At 36.6% G+C, this 22,766-nt stretch overlaps 1 protein-coding gene across 4 annotated transcripts in view; it reads left to right on the forward strand.

Annotated features, from left to right (window-relative positions):
* LOC132704487 (dehydrogenase/reductase SDR family member on chromosome X) overlaps positions 1–22,766 on the forward strand; it is a 55,539-nt gene that overhangs the window by 7,738 nt on the left and 25,035 nt on the right. Inside the window, exons 2-3 of one of the 4 annotated variants that reach the window (XM_060674500.1) lie at positions 6,295–6,439; positions 14,450–20,496. In XM_060674500.1, coding sequence (XP_060530483.1) covers positions 20,322–20,496 — 175 coding nt within the window. In that variant the 5' untranslated portion in view covers positions 6,295–6,439; positions 14,450–20,321. The remainder of the gene's footprint in view (positions 1–6,294; positions 6,440–14,449; positions 20,497–22,766) is intronic. The other 3 variants (XM_060674502.1, XM_060674503.1, XM_060674501.1) reach the window with 3 other exon arrangements.

The following is a 22,766-nucleotide window of genomic DNA, read 5'->3' on the forward strand; positions in this document are numbered from 1 at the left end:
TTGTCAGTATGTTATACTTTGCGTCCGGAAGCGGCCTCGTTAACACGCTGATAAATAAGTTACCTTTCGAACTACACCTTCCCGGTTATCAATTTTGCGGACCGGGGACGAAATTGAAAAAACGGCTTAGTCACGGCGATAGCGGCGTGAATCCTTTGAACGCGGCGTGTAGGGAACACGATATTGCTTATTCGCAACACCAATCGCTCGAGGAGCGCCACAAAGCGGATAAAGAGTTGGAAAAGCGTGCGTGGGAGCGAGTAAAAGCGAAAGACGCGAAGTTTGGTGAAAAAGCGGGGGCGTTCCTTGTCACTGCCACAGTTAAGGCCAAACACAAGCTCGGTATGGGCCAACCAAAGCAGCGGAAGCAGCAGCAGCAGAAACGTCGTCGCTCGGGGCTAAAAAAAAAAGAAGGCGGGTGGGCGCAAGAAAATGAAAAGTATCCCGCAAGCAGCGTAGCCCCGTTTCCTTTCGACAGGGGATCGTTAAAAAAATTCGCAACGCATTAAAGAAAAAACAATTGTTGCACCACGATAATCCTTCAACTTTAAAGCGCGGTGCGTCGGAGGCGCTTCGGGCGGGCAGAGGCGCCGTTAAAAAGGCGGGCGGGCGTAAAAAAATTGAGGTGCCCCGCATTATACCGTTCGAATCGAAGAAGAAGAAGGGGGGAATTTTACCCCTTTTACCGTTATTGAGTGCCGTCGGGGCTTTGGGTTCGCTCTCGGGCGGTGCCGCTGCCATTGCCAAAACAGTCATCGATGTGCAAAACGCACGAAAGAAACTAGCGGAGTACATTGGACACGACCGCGCAATGGAAGAGATCTGGAAGATCGGTTCGGGGTTATTTTTGAAAAAGAGTCCGAGCGGCGGATTCGGTCTCTACCTGAAGAAGCAAAAAAACTCCCTATAAAGCTGCCCAGAAGAGCTCTATACGATGTCGATTTAGTGGCGGCGGCACGCAAGTTAAAAATACCTTACTTTAGGGGTGTCTTTATGTGAGATACTTTACCCGAACGAATCAGATCGAAAGAGTGTGGTATAGTTAATTTGGACTTGAGTCGAAATCGAGGAACTCACTGGGTAGCCTACAAGAAGATGGGGACGGATGTCGACTATTTCGACAGTTTCGGTAACCTAAAACCGCCCGTCGAATTGGTTAAATACTTCGGCGGTAATGGCGTCAACATCTACTACAATCACGACCGATATCAAAAATTTACACAGTACCATTGCGGCCATTTATGCTTGCAATTTCTCTATAAAAAAAATGAAAAAACATCCGGTCGAGAAGAATGCAAAGTTAAAAGAAGAGATCTTGATCAAGCCCAACAACAATACGATAAAATGTGAAATCTATAGCGACACGTACGGGATAAACTTTAAAGATCACGACGACAGTATCGGAAAACTGTTGGGTTTTTCGCGGAAAATTCTGGAACCCCGCAGCGTGCACTGTTCCGATTTGCCTGTGGACATAATAAAAGTGAGAACCATACATATAGATAGCAACATAACGTCCGGAGCGTTCTACAACGACAGACCTTCGCACACAATTTACGAGTTTGCCTAGTCCTTGGATCCGGGGTACGCGATCGACGAAACCCCGAAATACCTAACTTACTTGCCAGTAAACAAGCGAGAAATCTACAACATCTACAACGTTCTGGATCAAAATTTCGAGCCGGTCAATTTCCGAGGCGAGGAAATCATCGTCAGATTGGAGTTGAAAAAGCTATCATAAATGTTGATTTTTAACGAGGTCGTCCAATATAAAGGTCCTAACAAAACGTCGGTAGAGTCAGTCACGAGACCGAGGGGTACCTGTAAAGGACGCCTTACACCGACGAACAAGCAATTTCTTCGTTCGCTGGGCTACGATGTTATCCAATCAAATATTCGACATACACAGAAAACCAAAATATGACGAGTCGATTCAGCGCGTGGAAAGTCGCACCTACCACCCGTTTGTGAAATCATTTCTCAACAATGACACAATCGAGATAACGATCAATCAAGGAGACGCGTGGTTGCTTATGCACGACGCCGCCATTTGTGTTAAAGGAACGCTAAAAAGGCTCACGGGGACCGACGATTTGGACTTTGTAAACAATGCCGGAGCATTTTTCTTCGAAACTGTGACTTACGAACTGAACGGAAAGGAAGTGGACAGCGTGCGCGATTCCGGTATAGTCAGTACGCTCCGCGGCTATCTATGTTACGACGAGAAGGATTCGAAGCATTTAGACGTTGCCGGCTGGAATTTCCCGCAACGAGCTATTCTCGACAAGGACGGATCTTTCAGCATGCGGATCCCATTGCGTCATTTTCAACGATTATAATTTGATAACGTGCGGAAAACAAACCGTAAGATTGGTACGGGCGAGACACGACAAAAATTGTATGGTTATTACTCCGAAGGCCGGCACCGCCGCCGTCATTTCCAGCGAGGCGACCACGGCGGATTTAAAAATTGATAGCGTCGATCTCAGGGTCAAACATATATTTCCAAATGACGAAATGAAATTGCAATTGTTGTAATCGATTGGAGCGGATCAGCCCATTCTGATACCGTACCGAAGATGGGAACTTCACGAACATCCAGCCCTGACCGCGGGCGCTGTCAAAGAAATTTGGTCAGTAAAAACGTGCGCGGCGGTCGAGAGTCCCCGCTATGTGATCGTCGCGTTTCAAACAAATCGTAAAGATAATGAAAATAAAGACGCCACTTATTTCGATCACATCGATATTACGGATATACGACTAACGCTAAACGGAGAATATTACCCTCATGAACGCTCGCGCCTCGACTTTGACAAGAACGATTTTGTGGAGGCGCATCACAATTACACGGATTTCTATCCTAGTTATAAGGGATGCGAGGAGAGACGCGCCCTGCTCAACTACGAAACGTTCAAAAGTCGAGCCGAGCCGTATTCGTCATCGATTGTTCTAGAAGAAACGACAGTCTGAAATCCAGCACGGTCGACGTTAAGTTAGATATCGAGGCTAAAAACGGATTTGCATCGTGGAACACCGGCCGCTTAGCGAAATTGTCCGAACGTTGTCGTAATAATAAATACGAGACAAATTTGATCGAGCGGCGCAGTTCGTGGTACAAAGTTTGTGAAGTCAAAACATTTTGTGGTAAACATGCGGTTCGTGGTGGTCGACCTGCAGGGATTCCAGCTGCAAGACGGCGGCGAGGGCTTCGTCGTGAAGGAGTTGGCGGCATGTAATGGCAGTCAAAGCTGCCATTTTATTTCCAAGCCCCCAAAGGAATATGGGCGGCTGTCCTCCGCCGACAAGAGGGGGGTGCAGTGGTTGGAGGATCGCCTCCATGGATTGATATACAGCGGGGGATTTGTCGACTATGCGAGGGTGGACGACGTGATAAATCATATTAGCGCACAGGCCGACGTCATTTACGTGAGGGGGCAGGTGAAAGCGGACTTTCTGGCCAAGAGGCTGGAGTCGTTGTCGGCGTAGAAGACCACCATCATTAACGTGGAACAGTTTGACGACGGCGAGCCACGATGACGAGACGACCACGCCGCAACTGTACCTCCGCCGCCGCCGCCGCCAAAGTTTGAGAAAAACGAGAGACCGAACTGTATGTTTCACAAGGGCGGAGGACGACGGATGTGCGCCCTAAATAATATTTTCGAATTATATTCATGGGTATACGCCAGTATACCCATGAATCCCCTCTATAAAAACGCTAGTTATGATCAGCGTATATTTAGTACTGCAGTTACTTTGTTCGAGAACGGGGAGACTTAAATTTACTATAGCTCTGGTTTTAATTCGACTATTGTAGCTCCGTCGATACGTTTTTTTTCCGATATTTAAAAAAAAAATAATAACACTTTTGATTAAAAAATTGTATCCATTTTCGATAGTCTTTTTTTTTTTAATTAACTTACCAACTTCGTTAATTTTGACTAGCATTTTGTCACTCAACTCACCCGATTTGTACGGTGACTCCCCCAGGTTAAAGTTAAATATTTTTTTTTTCACAGATAACTATTCTAATAATTCCCGACGAATTTTATGATTAACGAGGATTGGATCTGTGTGAAATGCAAAACATTTTTTTCTATACTATGTTTTTTTATTTTTCAAAAAATCTAAACATGAACTACAACTGTTGTTGGTATCCCACTCATCATCTCCTGTTGTGACTAGTCCCGTCCAATTTGTTGTCGTTTGATATGAACTACAACTGTTCTTGGTATCCCACTCATCATCATCTGCTGTTGTGACTGGTCCCGTCCCATTTGTTGTCGTTTGTTGCTGTTTTTTTGTTGCCTTTGAGCTTGCAAGGCGTACCACTGCCGGTCCTCTTCAATTTTTTCATTAAATCTTGCTGCGTGTTGATTTAGCTGCTGCTCCTTCCACGCCGACCACTCTTGTGTGTGTTTCCTCCATACGTGATTTGTGAGGCGCCGCTTAAGCAACAGGTGTGATTCGTCGATGGGATAGAGAGTTAAATCTTTTGAAAAGAAGAAAAAAAAGTTTTAAAAAAATTTAAAAAAAATAAAATTCTTCAAAAACTTACCAGCAGCTGAGTAGCAGCAATAAGGACCTCCTTTATCATTGACATATTGAAGTTGTTCGAAGAAGTGTTTTCAGAGCACGAGTATACACACAATGTTTCGCCACGAATTGCGCCGCTCGATCAAATTTGCCTCGTATTTATTACGACAACGTTCAGACAACTTCGCTAAGAGGCCGGTGTTCCACGATGCAATCGTGAATCATGACGCAATAGGCACGCGTAATTGCAGGAAATATGTGGCACAAATTACGAGTACAACGAATTTTTTAAATAAATTGATCAACGCAGGACCCATGGATTTCAGTCTATCAATCAATCAATTGTCCACGCGAGAGCGTGTTTCAACAGATTAAAAATTTGTGAATGAAACTGACGACTAGGGGGTGACCACGATGGATAAAATACTGTTGAGCCATCCGACGAACTTGAACAGCGAAGACCTGAAAGTGCTCCCGGCACAATACCTCATTTTCACGTTCACTTTCGAGCTCTTTCTGAAATTCTTCAACTTTTTACATACCTAAATCTAACAGTTTTCCTATATTTTATTTTTTTTAAATACTATTTTTTTGCAAAAAAATTATCAAAGCGCCATTATTTTTAATATTTAATATTATTGTTATTCGAAGATGACGCAAATGATATATGCAACGGAACTTGAATTAGATGCTGCAAATTTATTTATAACAATTCATTTTAAATTGAAAAATCGGGCTTTTCTTAAATGATACACAAATAACCTACAAGTTTTATTAAAACTTTTTACAAAACTTCTGGATTCCTCCTGCGTCGGTTTTTGCTGACTCGAAATTGCTGACGTTTCGCCAATCATTCTGTTGGCTTCTTCAGAGCTTGACTAAAACTGAAAATTTATTAAGTATGTCATATTCCTATTATTTACAAAACTTCTGAATTCATCCTGCGTTGGTTGAATCGATCTTGTTGCCGTTTCGCGAATCATCTCCTTGGCTTCTTCAGAGCTTATCTGAAACAGTTTCAATTCAGCTTTGAAAAACTATTACTGTGAAAGTTACTTTGAAAAATTAGCAAAGGAATATTATTTAATTATTTTGATATACACCGAAATTGTTGAAACAGTTTCTCTCTGAAGAAGAAGAAAAAAAGTTTTGAAATAATATTACTGTAGTTTGTGCAAGTTCCTTTGAAAAATATGTTATACAAAATATTAGTCATTAGTTATGACAAAACTATTAGCCAACAAATAAGATTAAAAAATAGTTCGCCATGATAAAATGTGGTGTTATTGGTCACAGTTTTTTGAAACACCATGTATACATTTAAATAAGTTAACAGCTTTAACATTTACCATTTTCTCGTCACTTTTGAAACCTCTATCGTTGACTCACCCTGTACTATAAATGACGTTCTCTATGCCCGTTTTTGAAATAATACGTTTAACCCTTTATAGCATATCTGGAGCATTTATTTGGAAAATTCCAGAATTTCATTTGCATATCTTAATTTTCTGTTGGATCGACTTAATAACCTTTTTCCTTTACTTATCCTGACAAGGAAAAATCTAATTTTGTCATCTCGTTGGCCAATGTATCAATTATCAAATCGTTTATTTAAAAAAATGTTGATATAACACATTTAAGATGTTGCAGAAATATTAGATGTATTTCAGTAGTAGTTACTCCATACACTTCCTGTTCAAACATTAAGTGACCATCTCGGCTGGTGTTACATTTTCCGTGAAAAAGAACAGGGAACAGCCGTTATTGTGGAAAATTGCTTCATCCGAAAAAAAGCACTGACAAAGAACAGCATTGACAATTGAATACGATATGATTAGAACTTACGTTCGTGACTCACATAGCGGGAATTGTATCTCAGGCTAATCGTAATGATTGTTTTATTGTGCGTAATTGTAAATCATTTGCAAATATCCTTGCTTTGAAAACCGTCTACTTGAGCTTTGTTCGATCTAAACTTGAGTACGCATCGCTTGTGTGGAGTCCGATCTACTCTGGTCATAGCTGGGCGGTTGATGGTGTACAGATTTTTTTTAAATACTGTTTTTAAATAGTGTTCAAAGCTGATGGTGCATATACATATTTATCTATATTTAAATATATTCAATATAAATAGTTTTGATCGAAGCAACAAGTGCTTTTCAGGTATCTTAATTTATAAATTGTTGCATAACGTTATAAACTGCCCCACTGTTAAAAAGTTTTCCTGTAAATGTAGCGTGTCCTAATTGTAATAACTTGTCAAATGTATATGATGTATTTAACTGCACACTGGACGGATTGAGAAACATATGTTTGACATCTGGTCCACGTTAGCTGTATACAACCTGAATGTCGATTTCGAACTGTCTTAATTGTGTACCAAAAGGCATATCGCTCTTGGAAAATTTAGTTAACTTGTTTATTATTATTATTATTATTAGATGTCGTAGAACAAAGGATATGGATTGTTCTTTGCCACTTTGATTCCATGCTCTAAATCAAAAATGTATTTCTTAAGGCTTTTCGGGCGCTAAATATTTAGGCAAATTTTGCAACGAACTTTAAACTGTCTAGCGACTTGGTTAATTGATTTTTCTGTAACGCTTATTTACGGGATAAATAGACTAGAAATTGCGATGGAGGTAATGGCCTTTTACCATAATCTCGGCTCGCATTGTGTCGCAAAAGTAAAAATATTTATTCCGAAAATCAAGGAAGCAATTGATTAAATTGTCGGAAATGTCCGAGCTAAACGAGAACGTTTCCTTCGGAAAAATTGTCCGTTGTTGTCGTGAAAAATTTCTCCTCCAGAATCTAAATCGTTTTATTTTAGACGTCGCATTATATTTAGATTACAAACAATGGAGGGTTTTCATTGTGCTGAGAGGAACAAAGTTGGATTTTTTGGTCGGTAGATAATTTATCACCTACATGATGTGTTGCGGTCAGGTCGTATATGAACCGCAACATTGTCCGTATAAAAAACTGATTTGAGTTGCTGCTTGCGATATATCGTATACAGGATGGCCTCTATGATGTTGAGAAAAATGCTACCTCAAATTCCTGATTTGCAAGTACAAATTTTCGGAGTTCAACTTAGTTATAGTTTTGCGTTGATAGTAAATAATAGTCCTCGTTGTGGAATGAGAAGCAGAGTGTTTCATTTAAAAACAAAGAAAAAAATTCTTAATCCCCAACGTTTCAAATTAGTTTAACTCTTTGTTTGAAAGGTGGTTCAAAACGAACGAGCTATAAAATAACAGCATAATCATTGTATTATTATTAAAAATGGTAAATTAAATGAACTCAATAATAGTTGCAAGTGAATACCGAAAAAGAAACAAGACCTTTATGAACATAAAAAACACAGATTGTGTTTTCTATTACTATTAATAATAAAAAACCAGGCGGAATTGTAATTAAATCAAATTTTATTTAATTAAGGCATTTAATAATTATTACAAAAAACAAAAACTTTCCTTTAATGAATGATTGTGTTATTTTTTTATAAGGACTTCATTACTTGCATCCTAAATTTTATTGCAAAGGTCTTCCCGACTAACAAAAATCCATTGGATTATAATCCGGACTACAGTCCGGAAATTCAAGACTAATTCAAGATCATACTTCAAAAAATGCATTCTGGAAATGGCTTTCCCATATCAGATCAGATTAAAAAATACCTCTATGGGTAAAAGTAGCCTAGTCAGTAAATAATATTTTTTTAACAAAACGATCTTCATCGTGCTGGTTTCGAACAAGCTCAAAAAAAAATTCTTGCTTACGGATTAGGAGGCAGCAAATGCTAGACTGGTGTGAAATGATAAAGATAAAGTATTTTTTGTTTTATTTTTGTAAATACTGATGCAGAACGAGTGAATACTTGTTTGTGCATTATCAGCTATACGGTCTATGATTTTTTCTTCCTGACCCAGTACTATATTTCTTGGACGTCCTCCATTGTGTTCTTTCTGACGAAAAAATCCTGAAACTCCGCAACACCGGTAATATCAGTTCAAATATTTTAATGAAATTTGGCGCACATGTACTGGCGCATTATTTAGTGTACCACGATTTCTTTACAATACACCAGTGACGGGAGTAGGAAATTTCCACTGATTTCTCTTAAAATAAAAATTATTCTTACCATCTCCAATCATCTCTAAAGAAATTTAATTCCTTCATTTTTTTAATCTGATGTACGGTTTTCGCTTAAAAATATGTAAACCTCTTTTTTGCATGGTCATATCAATATCGTTAATATGACAGCATGCAGAGAATTATTAGGGTCATTATTTCTTACTAAAGTAATTGTCTGTCTGTTTTAATAAAATACTTCAAAAAATCGAAGTACGAATACAAAATACATAAAATAAATTTAAATAAGAATCGTCTCTTATTTATCTTGTTGTTAGAATGTAAGACACTAGTTACTAAACTAACTAAAAACTAGATATTTTGTTTAAGATAGATATTTTATTTTTCACAAAAAAATTTCTCGATTTAACCAGTGCAGTGACGACCCAATTAACCAAAATATTATTTGTTCATAGAGAGCCAGTGGCACGTCACTGATTTACTTAAAAAAAATAAGGATATTTGCAATCATTTATGAGCAGATTTGATGTCTTAATTTTGTCTCTTTTTTTGTCCATCGCAAAGGTCAAATATACGCACAGCAACGGAATCACCAAATCGCTGACCACACATCTAAGTAAATTTAATCTTATATCCGCGACGCGATGGCTAAAGAAAAAGCCGATTGGTTAATCACTTTTGGTTAGCTACCAAGTAAAGCAATGTCGCTCGGAGCTAGGAGTGAAAAAGATAAATAGAGAACTTGCTAAGATATTCGAGAGAGATGCCGGAACGTAGAGAAAGCACGGACCTTGGTGCATAAAGCCATACGCCATAGACCATTTATTATGGAGTATTTGAAATATTAGTAATTATCAACCAAATAGAGCGAATTAAATTACGACTTTTCTTAGCCTGGCAAGACTGCCAGAGCCAGAGCAAATCAGGTGTTTGCCGGTGAGGAAGGAAAAAAATAAATTAGAATTTAAAATGTAAACACGGAAGTACCGGATCGTATTTCACTATAATAACGATTCTGAAGTGTTTAAATATTTTTAAAAAATTGTGGTAGACTAAGTAATGCCTCTTGTATGCCAAATTTTATTAAAATATCTAAAGTGCTACTACCGAAAAAATATATTTTATTTTTGAAAACTTGAAAAGGTGATACAAATTTATGTACCGCTTTTGTTAACTTTTGTCATCTATAAGATCTTTACTTTACACATAAATTAGCGATTTCTATGGTCTTATGTCCCTTCGTAGTGATAATGAAATTTCTAAATGGATGTGCAAAAATATTTTCTGGATGTGACAAAAAAAATCATAAAAGCATTAACGCACCACTGGGACAAAATGGGTTAAAATGCTCGGCAACTGCGGTCTTTCTTCCAGCCGCCGCACATGAAAACGTAATTGTTCCAGAAGAAACGGACAATCGCATCGCAGAGGCACTACAGTACATGATCAAGTAAACTCTCAAGATAGGAACCCTCCTCTCTGAACATTAGATACTTCAGTCACCTTCACTGCATGCTTTCAATAGACAGCGTGGCAGTTATATATTGGTGACTATATCACCGAGCTATAGTCAAGCTTGGATCTAGCGTAACAGTAAAATAATATTTCAATAGTAGATGAGCAACAAATAAACCTACAATTTCTTATAACGAATCCTAAAATTTGCATTGCACTGCAAACCATTTTAGTGATGTGACGTCCAAAAGAGAAATTCTGGTCAAATAAAAACCCCAGATCCTTTACAATGATGAATCTAGTCAGGATAGTACCATCAATACTACAATTATAGATTATAGAAGTTTTAGTGCGGTGGTAAAAAACTACTTTACACTTGCTGATGTTAAGATTCAAATTATTTTTAGTACACCACTGACTGACAACATTGATGTTGGCTTGAAAAGTCTTGAAGTCTGTACCTGTTTTGGTTAGTTTGTACTGGTTTTGAGGCAGTGATATAGTTTTATCATATCTATTTCGGCAAGCTTGTGGTCTAAGGTTAGCACCCTGAGGCACGCCATCTCAACGAACTGTTGACGATGGACCAGCTAAGACCTCAACATTTAAATCAGCTTATCGGGGAAACCAAATTTTTGAGTCACTTTTCCCACCAATAAGTGATAATTTCTCTGGTGAAATGCTTTATGGAAGTCAGTGTATATGACGTCAAACTCACGTCGCTTGTTCAGGCAGCTACAGATGAAAGAAGACAGTGAACATGAGTTAGTGATACATGATGGGGTTGCGAATCGAATTTATTTCGAATTGATGATATATAATATTCAATATTTTCGAAAAATTGGATAGAATCGAAATAAGTAGGTAATTTTCAACTGCGGAAGATTTTTCCTTTTGAAAATAGAATAAACTTTGGAAATTTTCCACGGACCTGAGTAAACACTCGTCCCAAGTGCCAGATTAAAAATGTGGCGTGAAGGAGCATTCATTTGCAGTCATTCTGCATACATGGTACCATGTCTCATGAAGGAAAATATTACTTTGAATCTTGATGCAATTTTGGTTAGGACCAGCACCATCTCCTTTATCACTTTGCATACTGTAGGCACGACCAAGAAATGATTATAACATTATAATTATTCTATTACCTATAGTAACACCATTGCCACATAATTTTCATTTGCCAAACTCGTCTTTCTATTTTATGCAAATTAGTGTGACCCTAGTTTAGGAACTGTTCAAGGTGTGTAGATTTTAAAAACTGAAATATGGAAAACTGTCACTGCAATTTATAGGAACTTTACAATATAACGATATAGGGAGATTATGGGTACTATGGGTATGTACTACACACAAAATTATAGAAGACATTCGAAAGAAACGCTTGGTATGGTATGGAAATGTACGGAGGAGGTCTCTAGAGCGACTCCCAAAACAAACACTGTTTTTTATTAAATGTATTACTGTATAATAAAATTAATTTCTTACAATTATAATAAAGTAATACGTTATTAAAGTTAATTTCAATGTATGTTTAATTATTGTATATAATTTTACTATTTTAAATTAAATATTTTTTAAATTGAATTGTTCTACCAAAAGTTCTGCGATATACAAAAAACAATTAACATTTTCAATATGGTTTTGGTTAGTTTGCACATCCATTTAGAAAGTTTATTATTATGAATTAGAGGCGGCTATGAACTTTTAAATTTTGTAAGCATTTTATTGTTCGCGGGTTATCATATATTATTGGTCTACTACATATTATTGGTCTACTGCCAAAGGAATTGATCTTATAAAAAAATGTATGAGCTACAATAGATTCCAATTGATAAAGCAAAACTTGCACTTATCTGACAATAATCTGTTGGATAAATATAATAAATTTTCAAAAGACCCTTCTTTGATGTAATAAATAAAAAAATCTTCAGTTCGGCATATTTTCGTTCAACTTATCCATAGATGAACAAATGGTACCTTACTTTGGCCGCCATTCCTGCAAAATGTTTATAGGGGTAAGCCAGTTCGCTTCAGCTTCAAGCTTTGGTGCCGTTGTTCATCTGATGGGTACCTATTTTATTCACTTACATATGGTAGTGCCCAAAATAAACCTCATTCTAACCTTGGTCTTGGCGGTGTCGTTGTCATATCACTTTCTGTTGTAGATAAGCCAGTAAATCACCAAAATTTTTTTGACAATTTTTTTTCATCATTCAAACTATTTGTACATTTAGAAACTGATGGTTATTTTGTCACCGATACTATCCGGGAAAATATAACAAATGTCCAATGGAAAATTGTAAATCATTTGGAAAAAAAGACCGCGGACCCTATCTTTCAGCATGTGAATCTGAATCAAAAAATTCTATTGTCCATTGGCACCACATTTCAGTTGTAATTGTGGCAAGTAATGTTTCTAGTGTAGATACTGTCCAAAACGTAAAACGCTATAATAGAAAAGAACGGAAAGATATAAATATACCCCAACCTTATGTAATTGCCCAATACAATAGATATATGAATTGCTAATTACAGGTACCAGGTATTTGGAAGAAATTGTGGCGGCCTTTATGTTGTAACTCACTGGATAGTTTAGTAGTGAATGCATGGAAATTGTCAAGGAACAAAAGATTTCCCAGGTAGAGTTTAAATCTTACATTGCTTTGCGAATTTTAAAAACTGATAAAACAATTACTCAAAGAAATCTTGCACTTGCCATAGACGGAGTGCGTTATGATAATCAAGGTCACCTCATGATTGTTCACGCTAATAAAGCCCGAAGGAGATGTAGAATCTGCCACAGTCACACAATTTACGTTTGTAATAAGTGTAATGTGCATTTACAAACTTCATGCTTTACAAAATATCACCAAAAATGAAACCGAATGTTACCAGTGGTGCGCTCACGCACCATAAAATATTATGCGTTTTGTTGTATCAAATCTGGTTCTATTTGGGAAACAATCTACTTTTAGTTTTCTTAGTTTTTCTTTAGTTTTCTGTCGGATTATAAATATTCCTGCTTTCTCTTCCAATTGCTGGCGCCTTTCTCTGATTGATTTTCTGTTTTCAGTTTTTTCGAAACGAAAATTGTTCTTCGAATTTTTCCATAGTTTCTTCTTACTCGTATGTGGAATAAAATTATCCTTTTCCACTTTAGACATTATTTTGTACAATTTTTTGACGTAAAACTAGTGTATTATTTTTCTGATGGCAGTCTTTTCATCCTTCTTTACTAAAGCTTTATTTCTACTTCTCTTTACTGACCTGATGAGGCAGCCCCTATCCTCGTTCACAAGTAGGTATATTGTTGACTATCCAACTGTCATATTCTAAGACATTTCAACTATTTTTGCAACTCCGAATGTTGAGTTTTAGGCATAGGAAAAGGCATTGGCTTGAGAAGGCACAGGTAGGTCCATCAAACTACGCCATAGTCGGGATCCTTGACAATCAATATCAGCACAGTCCTGCACACGATAAATGGTCATACCTTGCGTGACGAAAGGGCCTGTACACTGAACAAACCTAGCAATAAACGAATAAAAAGCGTTCTATCACAAAATCCACACAAATCCATGAAAGGAGCCCCACAATTGCCACTGTTGTCCTTTCTTAAATTCCAAACATAACTGTCAAACACATGTCAAAATTCTTAAAAAATATAACATCAAAACCAGATTTACCACTTGCCCAAAAATCTCTAAACCGAATATCAAACCTTATTCGATAAAACTAAAATGCTTGCATGGAACCATTTCTTCTACCAAAGAAAAAACCGATAGAAATCTGTAAACAACGAAATAATTTTAACCGCGGCTCAGGTCGTCATCCGATATAAAGTTCATTCCCCGTCTTTAGCTCCGCCCCCCTCAAATAATATATATGCAGAGTAGAATGTGAGTCATTTTCAGTCAAGCTGTAAAGAAACCAACAGGATGATTGGCGAAACGTCAGCAAATTCGATTCATCAACAGTCGACGCAGAAGAAATCCAGAAGATTTGTAAAGAGCGATAAAAAGTCGTTCTATAAGCGTTTATCAGTACAGGGAGGTATTTTTATATTAGTAGTGGCAACAGATTAGAAAATTTAAAATCATTTGTGCTCTGTCATTAGTGGCGTTACAATCATTATTTGTTGTGTTGAGATCGTTGAAGAAAATTTCGACCAGGGAATAAAGGAGACTAACTAACCAAAAGTATGATTTAAATGCGAAGGTAAAATTTTTATAACGCTTACTTTTTTGTCTTTATTATCGGACAATTCGACATACTGTTTCTACGTAATAAACTGTTTGAAAAAACAGCAAATGTTTACTATAGCATTTCTGAACCTTTTTTATATCTTTTATTTCAGAATTTTCCTGTAGATCTTCTAAAAAGTCAGAAGCTGCTATTGGGGGGACAGTAGAGTTAACTCTCATTCCAAGGTCAGTCTGGCGTCGATCCCTTAATAATGATTTACTAGCAAGGAAGGAACGACATGACAAAGGCATGATGAACTTCTTTAGTAATGGTGATGCAGAGTGGATTCGCAGGGAAATGTATGCAGTGTATGAGAGTAATCAGATTCGGTCAGTTGAATCATTGCAATAGAAGTTAACTGCAGTAGATTTACTGGCAGTCGTGAAATATTTAGAAAAATTGACAAGCGTAGTTGCATTAAAGAGACGCAACGATTGGTGCAATGGAGACAAAAATATTTAACTTAAATTCCATTTTACACTATGGCTCGAGAGAAAGTTGGGTGCCAAGTGCTGCTTCTTTCAACCAAAAACATTAAAGACTTGACAAGTGAACTTTTTGAAAATTGAATAAAAAATTCTCTTGTTCCAATTATCCCGCCAGGCAGCGTAATAATTAATGATAATTATAGTTATCACAGCACTTTAACTAAAAAAAAAAACAACTATTAGCAGCAAAAAAGAGGTATTGCAAGAGTTCCTTAGTTAGGATGACCTTTATTTTGAAGATTATACAAAAAAAAATAGAAGTAGTTGAAGTTTTAAGCAACAAATCGGACGATAAAACGCATTTCGTAGACGAGGTCACAAAAAAATGCGGTAATATACCTATAATCCAATAAAAATAATATGTGCCGCAATTAAAAAACGAAGCTAGACGCAATAATATAAACGCAAAAATGTCCGCCCAAGTAATTGTTATAATTAAAACTCAGTATGAATTAGTACCAGAGAGCAGTGAGTTAACCATGTACGTGAAGCGGAAAATAATTATAAGAAAACTTGGGACAACGAAAAACCATTAATTATACCCTTGGATACTTTTACCACTTGACCACGTCCGTTTGTCAATTCTGACGGTCAAGTCAGTGAATGTATTCGTGTTGTTTTGCGAAAATGTACCCAAAAACTAACGGTCGTTGAAAAAATATAGATGCAACACGTTCGGTGAACCCTTTAAGTCACTCGTTTATAAAACACTCGCTCCGCTCGTGTCAAATAAACTCCTAAATCACATGCCGTTTGCCGCACTTATTGCATAATATGCTATTTTTTTCTCCCGTCTGTAAAATACCTAAATAGCCATCGATCTAGCGTTCGGGAAACGTCACTTTACCACGTCCGTTTTGTTTCCCACGGATCCGAGCCACTTCGGACATTTCCGGGAGTTTACAGCACGGGTTTGGGGGCAACCGGAGGTTTTCGGAGGTATTTCCCACGCCTTGAATTTTGACGTTTGTCAGTTCTGACTGTCATGTCAGTGAATGTATTCGTGTTGTTTGGCGAAAAGTACCCAAAAACTAACGGTCGTAGAAAAATTATAGTATTCAACAAATTCGGTAAACTTTTTACGTCACTCGTTTATTAAACATTCGCTCCGCTCGTGTCAAATTAACTTGTGAGTCAAATACCGTTTACTGCACTTGTTGCATAATATACTATTATGTATAAATTTTCAATTATACAGTACACAATACAACAGAACGTATTCATATATTTTGTGATTCAATTTCCTTACTACTACGCCGGACCTGTTTGATTTATTTTCCGAAAAATGAATACGAGCAGATAAAACGTTAACAAAAAACACCGTGTTTCGAATTTCGTCTAAATACCATATAATGAAACGAAACAAAATGAACGCCCTTTGCAGGGTGATAAAAGTTCATATGAACATTGGTCCCTAACGGTTTGGTTCTTAACATGCAGAGTGAAGTTCATTATCTCATTGGTTTCGAAAGTTACGAGAAAATGGTTAATACAAAAGTTGTATTAATTGTTAGGATTCACATTTAAATTATAAAGGGGGCTCAAAAAAGAAGAAAAGAAAGAAAAGAAGAAAACATACATTTGTTTAACGGGACACCTTATTTTGAAATTTTGCTTTGAATTCGGTTTGAATTTTTTCAAAATTATTATTAATACTTATATGTGCCTAAAGCTAATAGTTTTTCCCATATTTCAATTTTTATAAAAAAATGCTAGTTTTCACACTTGCAAAAGAATTAGGATAGGAGCAACGGAATTCGAATTAGAAGCTACAGTGTGTTCAAAATAAACGAATATATTTGGATCATTTGTAATTGAAAAGTCACCACACATTAAGTGACTAATGGTTTTGGTTGTTATTACTGTGAACAGTACCTTCATCAGATTTTTTTTTCATTTATAATAATATATATAAGTTTACCCTTAGTTCAAAATCACGGTCTAAAATTTCTTGATGTAGTTCCATATGGAAGGGATGGTTTTCTAGTGGTGCGAACTGTAGTTTGGGATGTATCGCGTAAGCTAGCTACTTGAAGGCATTATTTGGGGATTATCTTGAACTTCTTTTTCCTCAGTGGCAGCATTCCGGTTTAATACTTTTGTTTTTCATATTCGATACTGCCACTAACATCAAACAGTTCCATTTAACACTGAAGTCTCTTCTTTATATGCCTATTAAAGAAATTCCCCTTGTGAAGTATTTCTGATAAGAAACTATTATGTATAAACCCCTATCAATTAAGTCAGCTTTAGGAACATTCATGCTTAGTTTCTTTTTTAATTTATTGACACCGCAATAAATTTTATGAAGTTATTTATTCAGTTGTCAGTTAAAATTTTGTCATTTTGTCATGGCCAACTAATGCTATAGCAATAATCTTAGACAGAAAGAAGTGTAAATATTGAAAAAGTTAAAATATATCGCCAAGTATTAAAAACAGGTATATCACATGCTTAAGAAAAGTTGTAGGTCTTTCAGAAAAAATAATATATGTGATGTGCCATTTATTCAAGATTTTTCAATTTAAAATGATCCAAATATATTCGTTTAGCATCTAAATCGAATTTCGTTGCACGTGAATTTTACTTCATCTTCGAATGAGGAATATAATAGTATTAAAAAGTTGAATAATTTTAAAAGGAATTCAAAATAAGATTTAAAAATAATAGGGTGATCCATTACAAAAATTGTATATTTTATTCGTCACGCTCTTTTGAACCCCCTGTGATCTTTAAAATAATTTTCATTTTAGGATTATTCCATCTTTTCCATTTACCATTTGCTTATAACTTTTGAACCAATGAGATAATAAACTTTACTCTATCATTGACTCACCCAGTATTGGTATTAAAGGGGGGCGCCCTGGCCACCAAATGGGCCCGTTGTGCCCCCAGGCCGCTCTTGAGGGCGTCCAGAATGCCGCCCCTCCTATAAAAGGTCAGCAACTCCTTTGACCCAATACCGTGCACCGAGTCCGGATCGATCAGGGCCGTTCCGAAGACTCCCAATCTTGCCCAGGTCAAAGCAGGGCACTCGGTGAGCAAATGATACGGGGTCTCCTCCCCTTCCACTCCGGGTCGTCTCCAATGCCTAGCAAGCCTAGCAATGCCTCCTAAGCCTGCAATGTCCTGTGTAGGCCCCTGTTAGTGCTCTACACTCCCTTCTGGTCAGTCTTAGCAGCTCCCTGGTCCGAGGGAGGGCGGGCCAATCCATGACTCACCCAGTGCCACAAAAACCAAGGATTTGCGAACCAATGTGTTCATATGAACTTTTATGTTAAAATTACTCAAAGATTCAACCTCTAAAGTTTGTACACGCACTTAAATACCAGTCGGTATAGTGTTTTTGTTACAGTAAAAGCTCTTTATTCGCGGGATATATGTTTCATAGACATGCCGCGAATACCGAAACCGTGAATATGGGACCATAATTTTTATGGTATTATAGGGGATACATTCCTAGAGGACAAAATTAAAAAAAAAATCAAATATATAAAAAAATTAACTTATCTAATTGATTGAAGTTTTTAAATATTTTGATTAATTATCTTAAGGCATAGATAATGGTTTGAAGAATTTTCGCTTGGTTGGCAGTTTTTAAAAGCTTTTTCAATTGAGACTGATAGGCAGCAGTGGCATTAACAATTTGCCTCTTAAAAATAAAACTTGTTCCTTAGACGGATCAATGTTCATAAAGAAATCGCGAAGTTCATTTGCCATTCTTACACCTTCACTAAGATTTTTCAAATTAAGTGACACGTTTCCAGTGCTTGTTGAAGCCTCTTCTTGAATAGTCTGTGAATTTAACATTTCCTCCAAGTCGGTTTCAGTCAAATCTTCATCTTGCAATTCAAGCAATTCCTGAATGTCACTTGACTCTCTCTGTTCAAATCCATCTCGTTCTGTTCCATTCGCGATTTCGGCTATGTTTGCAGTCAAAGTTTGAACTTGCACAGATTTATCGTCATTTTCCGCAGTGCAGGACACAGTTCTCTCCAGCATGACTTCAATGCGAGTCAGTTCTTCCAATGATTGTTTTAGGTTTACGATGTCAAATTTCTTCCCGCATTCCATAACATTCATATTAGGATTACATTACATTTTGTAATAGAGCTGGATTATGCATTGGTCCATAGGTTGAAGCAAAGCCAACGTCTTGGGAGGTAAAAATGTCACTTTTATATTTGGATGCATAGTTTCAAGTTCGTGAGGATGACCTGGTGCAATGTGCAACACTGGAAATGCTTTAAAGTCTAAACTCGTTTTTTTTTTAAATAAGTTTCAAATCCAGAAACTAACCAAAGCACTTCCGGAACCAGTCTCCAAAAATAGCGCTCGTAGCTCAAGCTTTCTTATTAGCGCTGCAAAACTCTGACAGATTGTCTTTTTTTCGATTTTTTAAAGCTGGAGGATTAAACGATCTGTGCAACATAAGCGGCTTAATGACACAATCTTCAGATGCATTAGAACATAGGAGTAGTGTAACTCTATCTTTTGTTGCCTTAAATCCAGGAGCAGACTTTTTGCTTTTAGAAATGAATGCTTTATTCTCTTCCAAAACAGTGCAGTTTCGTCTGCATTAAATACTTGCTTAGGTTTGTATTCTCCATCTGCTACTAGGTTTGCAAATTCTTCTGGATATTGTTCTACTGCAGTAGTGTCTGCAGATGCCGCTTCTCCAACGATTGTAATGTTATGCAATGATTGTCTCGCCATAAATTTATTGAACCAACCTTCCGATGCTTGAAATTCTCCATCTTTACATACATTCACTAGTATAACTATCAGGTTCTTAAAGATGCTTCTTCCGGACCATTGAACCCGTCAGGGGGTACCTATTGGAATCCTTTTATTATTATGTATGTACTTATTAGATCCGCGAGTAAAGACATTTTTAGCGGCGAATAGGTATAGTAATTAGGTCTCATTTGATTCGCGAATAGTGAAAACGAGAATAAAGAAAGCACAAATAAGGAGCTTTTACTGTATATAAAAGAAAACGTTTGTTTCTAATTTTATAACACCACTATTGCATGGGACTCTCTCGAACTACATCAAAGCTTATAATTCCTAATTAACACTGTAATAATTAATACATAATTAAGTTCTCGTAAAATGCTAGGAAAACGAGGCTACTTTTTCGAGAACGCGGCAACGTCGCATAGTTGGAGACTGTCTCGATCGATATTAGATGGTCGCCGCTTATGTAAATAATCAAATTTTCGGAGTGTTTCGTTTTCTTAAATCGCTTACATCCACACCGTGAATCCGCTCTATAGAAACAATTATTCTGACGTCGCTTTAAACAATGTACAGAAAAAATTAGCGCTACAAAAATGACGCTGGAATTGCGCTTGTGCCGCGCTTCCGTCGACGAAAGAGAAAGCGATTTTAAGAAAGTGTGTTGCCGACCACAACGTTTTACGATTTCAGTCCGATCTGAGAGACAGCCGCTCTTCCTTACAAAACAAGTTAAATGCGTCCCACAAATAAACGATGATAATCGTGATTGGATGTTTGGTGATCGTCGGGGTCGCGGCTGTGGCGGTCGTGAGGTCGAAGAAACCGCTTAAACTCGTACTAGCAGAAGCCAAATATGAAATACTCTACAATATAGTCGGTACAAGATACATGATGCAGGATTTTCTAATGAGGAAGGATAATAAAGTGGGTACGTATTGTTATTGCTTGTATTTGTTGTTTTTGTGGTGCTCTAAAATATATTCAACTGCGCAGTGTTGCGCATCTATATAAACGCAGCACCATCTTAATTAGTTTAAATGGCGCCCCTGTATATCATTTCATTTTTAAATTCTAACCAAGATTCATTTTTTGTTAAGGTTTTCCTACACTGATGTATTTGGCATATTAGAATGGAAATGGAAAAAGTTTTAGATTTTCACTTATTCTGTTTAATTAAATGGGAAAGCCATGTTTTATTTGCAACATTTTGACTTTCTAAAGCTTATATCAAGTTTACCATTTACCTAAAGAATAAACATTTTATAACACAAAGATAATCACTTTATTTGGTGTTAAAAAATTAATCAAATATCACCATAGAAGAAAGAAAATGCTAATAAAAGCTCATAGTTCAATAAAACCAAAAATCTGCACATGAAATTTGTCTAATCGACTTCTATGCAAAAATTGCTCTAATAAATTTTTAATTAGTTTCGAAAATGCTCTTTAAAAAAATGGGTATTTCCGAAAACCTGTAATTTTGGGTTGTTAACTTCCAAGTAAATACCTTATTTTCCCCTCACGTACTCAGTTTTTTTTGTAACTTTATTTCTTCACACCAATGATTTATAACTTATTACAGATTCTCTAAACAGTGCATTGAACTCTGGCCTCGAGAATATACAATTGATGTAATATTGGCCCATACAATATTGGCACATTACTAACATAATAAATATCTATTACAAACTATACAATAAACGATCAAAAATAACCAATCATCAATCCTAAGTAATTACAAATTAACATCTATACAGTCAAAAAATATTCTACTTTTTACAAAACTTCTGGATTCCTCCTGTTTCGGTTTTTGTTGAGCCGAACTGCTAACGTTTCGTCAATCATCCTGTTGGCTTTTTCAGAACTTGGCTGAAACTGGCTCGCATTTTACTCTGTACCGACTTTATATATTGTTTGAGAGGGGCGGAGCTAAATGAGGGGCTTATACACCGTCTCGGATGACTGATATTGGTAACAGGTTAAGACTGAGTCGCGGTTAAGATTGTTAGGTTGCTTATAGATTTCTATAGACTCTTGGATTTTTCATTGGTAGAAGAATTGATTACATGCAAGAATTCTAGTTTTATGGAATAAAATTTTATGTCCGGTTTTGTCTTAATCTTAAGACTTTTCATGTTCTTTGAGTCTAGTTGGTATTTTTCGACAGGCCTCTCAATGCATTATTTGCCGCATATGCATGGAATGCTGTAAACTCCCGGCATCTTAAATGGAATTTTGTCTTTGAGAGATTGATGTTGAGAGTTTTTTGGACAAGTGGTAAATCTGGTTTCGACGTTATATTTCTTTAGGACTTTGATATGTGACCAGTGATGTTCTGAATGTAAGGAAGGATAACAGTGACAAGTATGGAATTGCTTTCGGCCTCATTGCTATTGGAAGGTTGTGGTGAAGTGTATTTTGTGATGGAACACTTAATATCTTTAATGTGGAAATTATTATAGAGAAGTCCAGTGGTAAGGTAAGATCCAGTTACTCGGGCTGAGTTTTACGTTGAGTTGATAACCGATATTTTTTGGGCAGGATGGTGATGTGACAATGCATTAAGGTATCGGTATGTGTGCGTAGGTTTTCTGTAAACATAATGACCCAATGTTACGTCTGATTTTCTATTAGTAAAAATATTTAAGAATGGGAGGTTATTATTAGTTCCTAATTCAGTGGTAAAACGTATATTGCAGTATTTAAAGTTTAAATGTCTAAGAAAATCTACTGGAGCTTCTTGACAATATCATCGACGTAGCGTTTTCCATTTTCGTTTAAGGTGGAAGTTGTCGAGAGAAGGTTTCTCAAAGGCTTCCATAAATATATTCATAGTTATGAACCTGATTAGTAATTATTAAATATGTAATGGTTTTTTGGTGTTCATTCCCAATAAGAAATATAAGTTTGCACTGCTCAATTTGAATTATCTCTTTGAGTTTATGCACATGCAAGGTTAGCCCATCATAAATATAGGATTGCATTTTATTGAAATTTGTTTCGGTGTACATTCCCCATATAGGCATTAAATATCTAAATTGTGATAAAGAGAAAGAATAGTGTTTCATTTATTTTGTTTTATTAATTAAATATTTTCTACACTTAAACAAAAATGAGAACATAGATAGAATTCTATTGGTAATTGTTTCTTTGTGTTTAAGCCAATTTAATTTATCGCCTATTCTCGATATTTAAATT

This window comes from Cylas formicarius, unplaced genomic scaffold, assembly GCF_029955315.1.
Source record: "Cylas formicarius isolate icCylForm1 unplaced genomic scaffold, icCylForm1.1 PGA_scaffold_7__23_contigs__length_41026272, whole genome shotgun sequence".
NCBI lineage: Eukaryota > Metazoa > Arthropoda > Insecta > Coleoptera > Brentidae > Cylas > Cylas formicarius.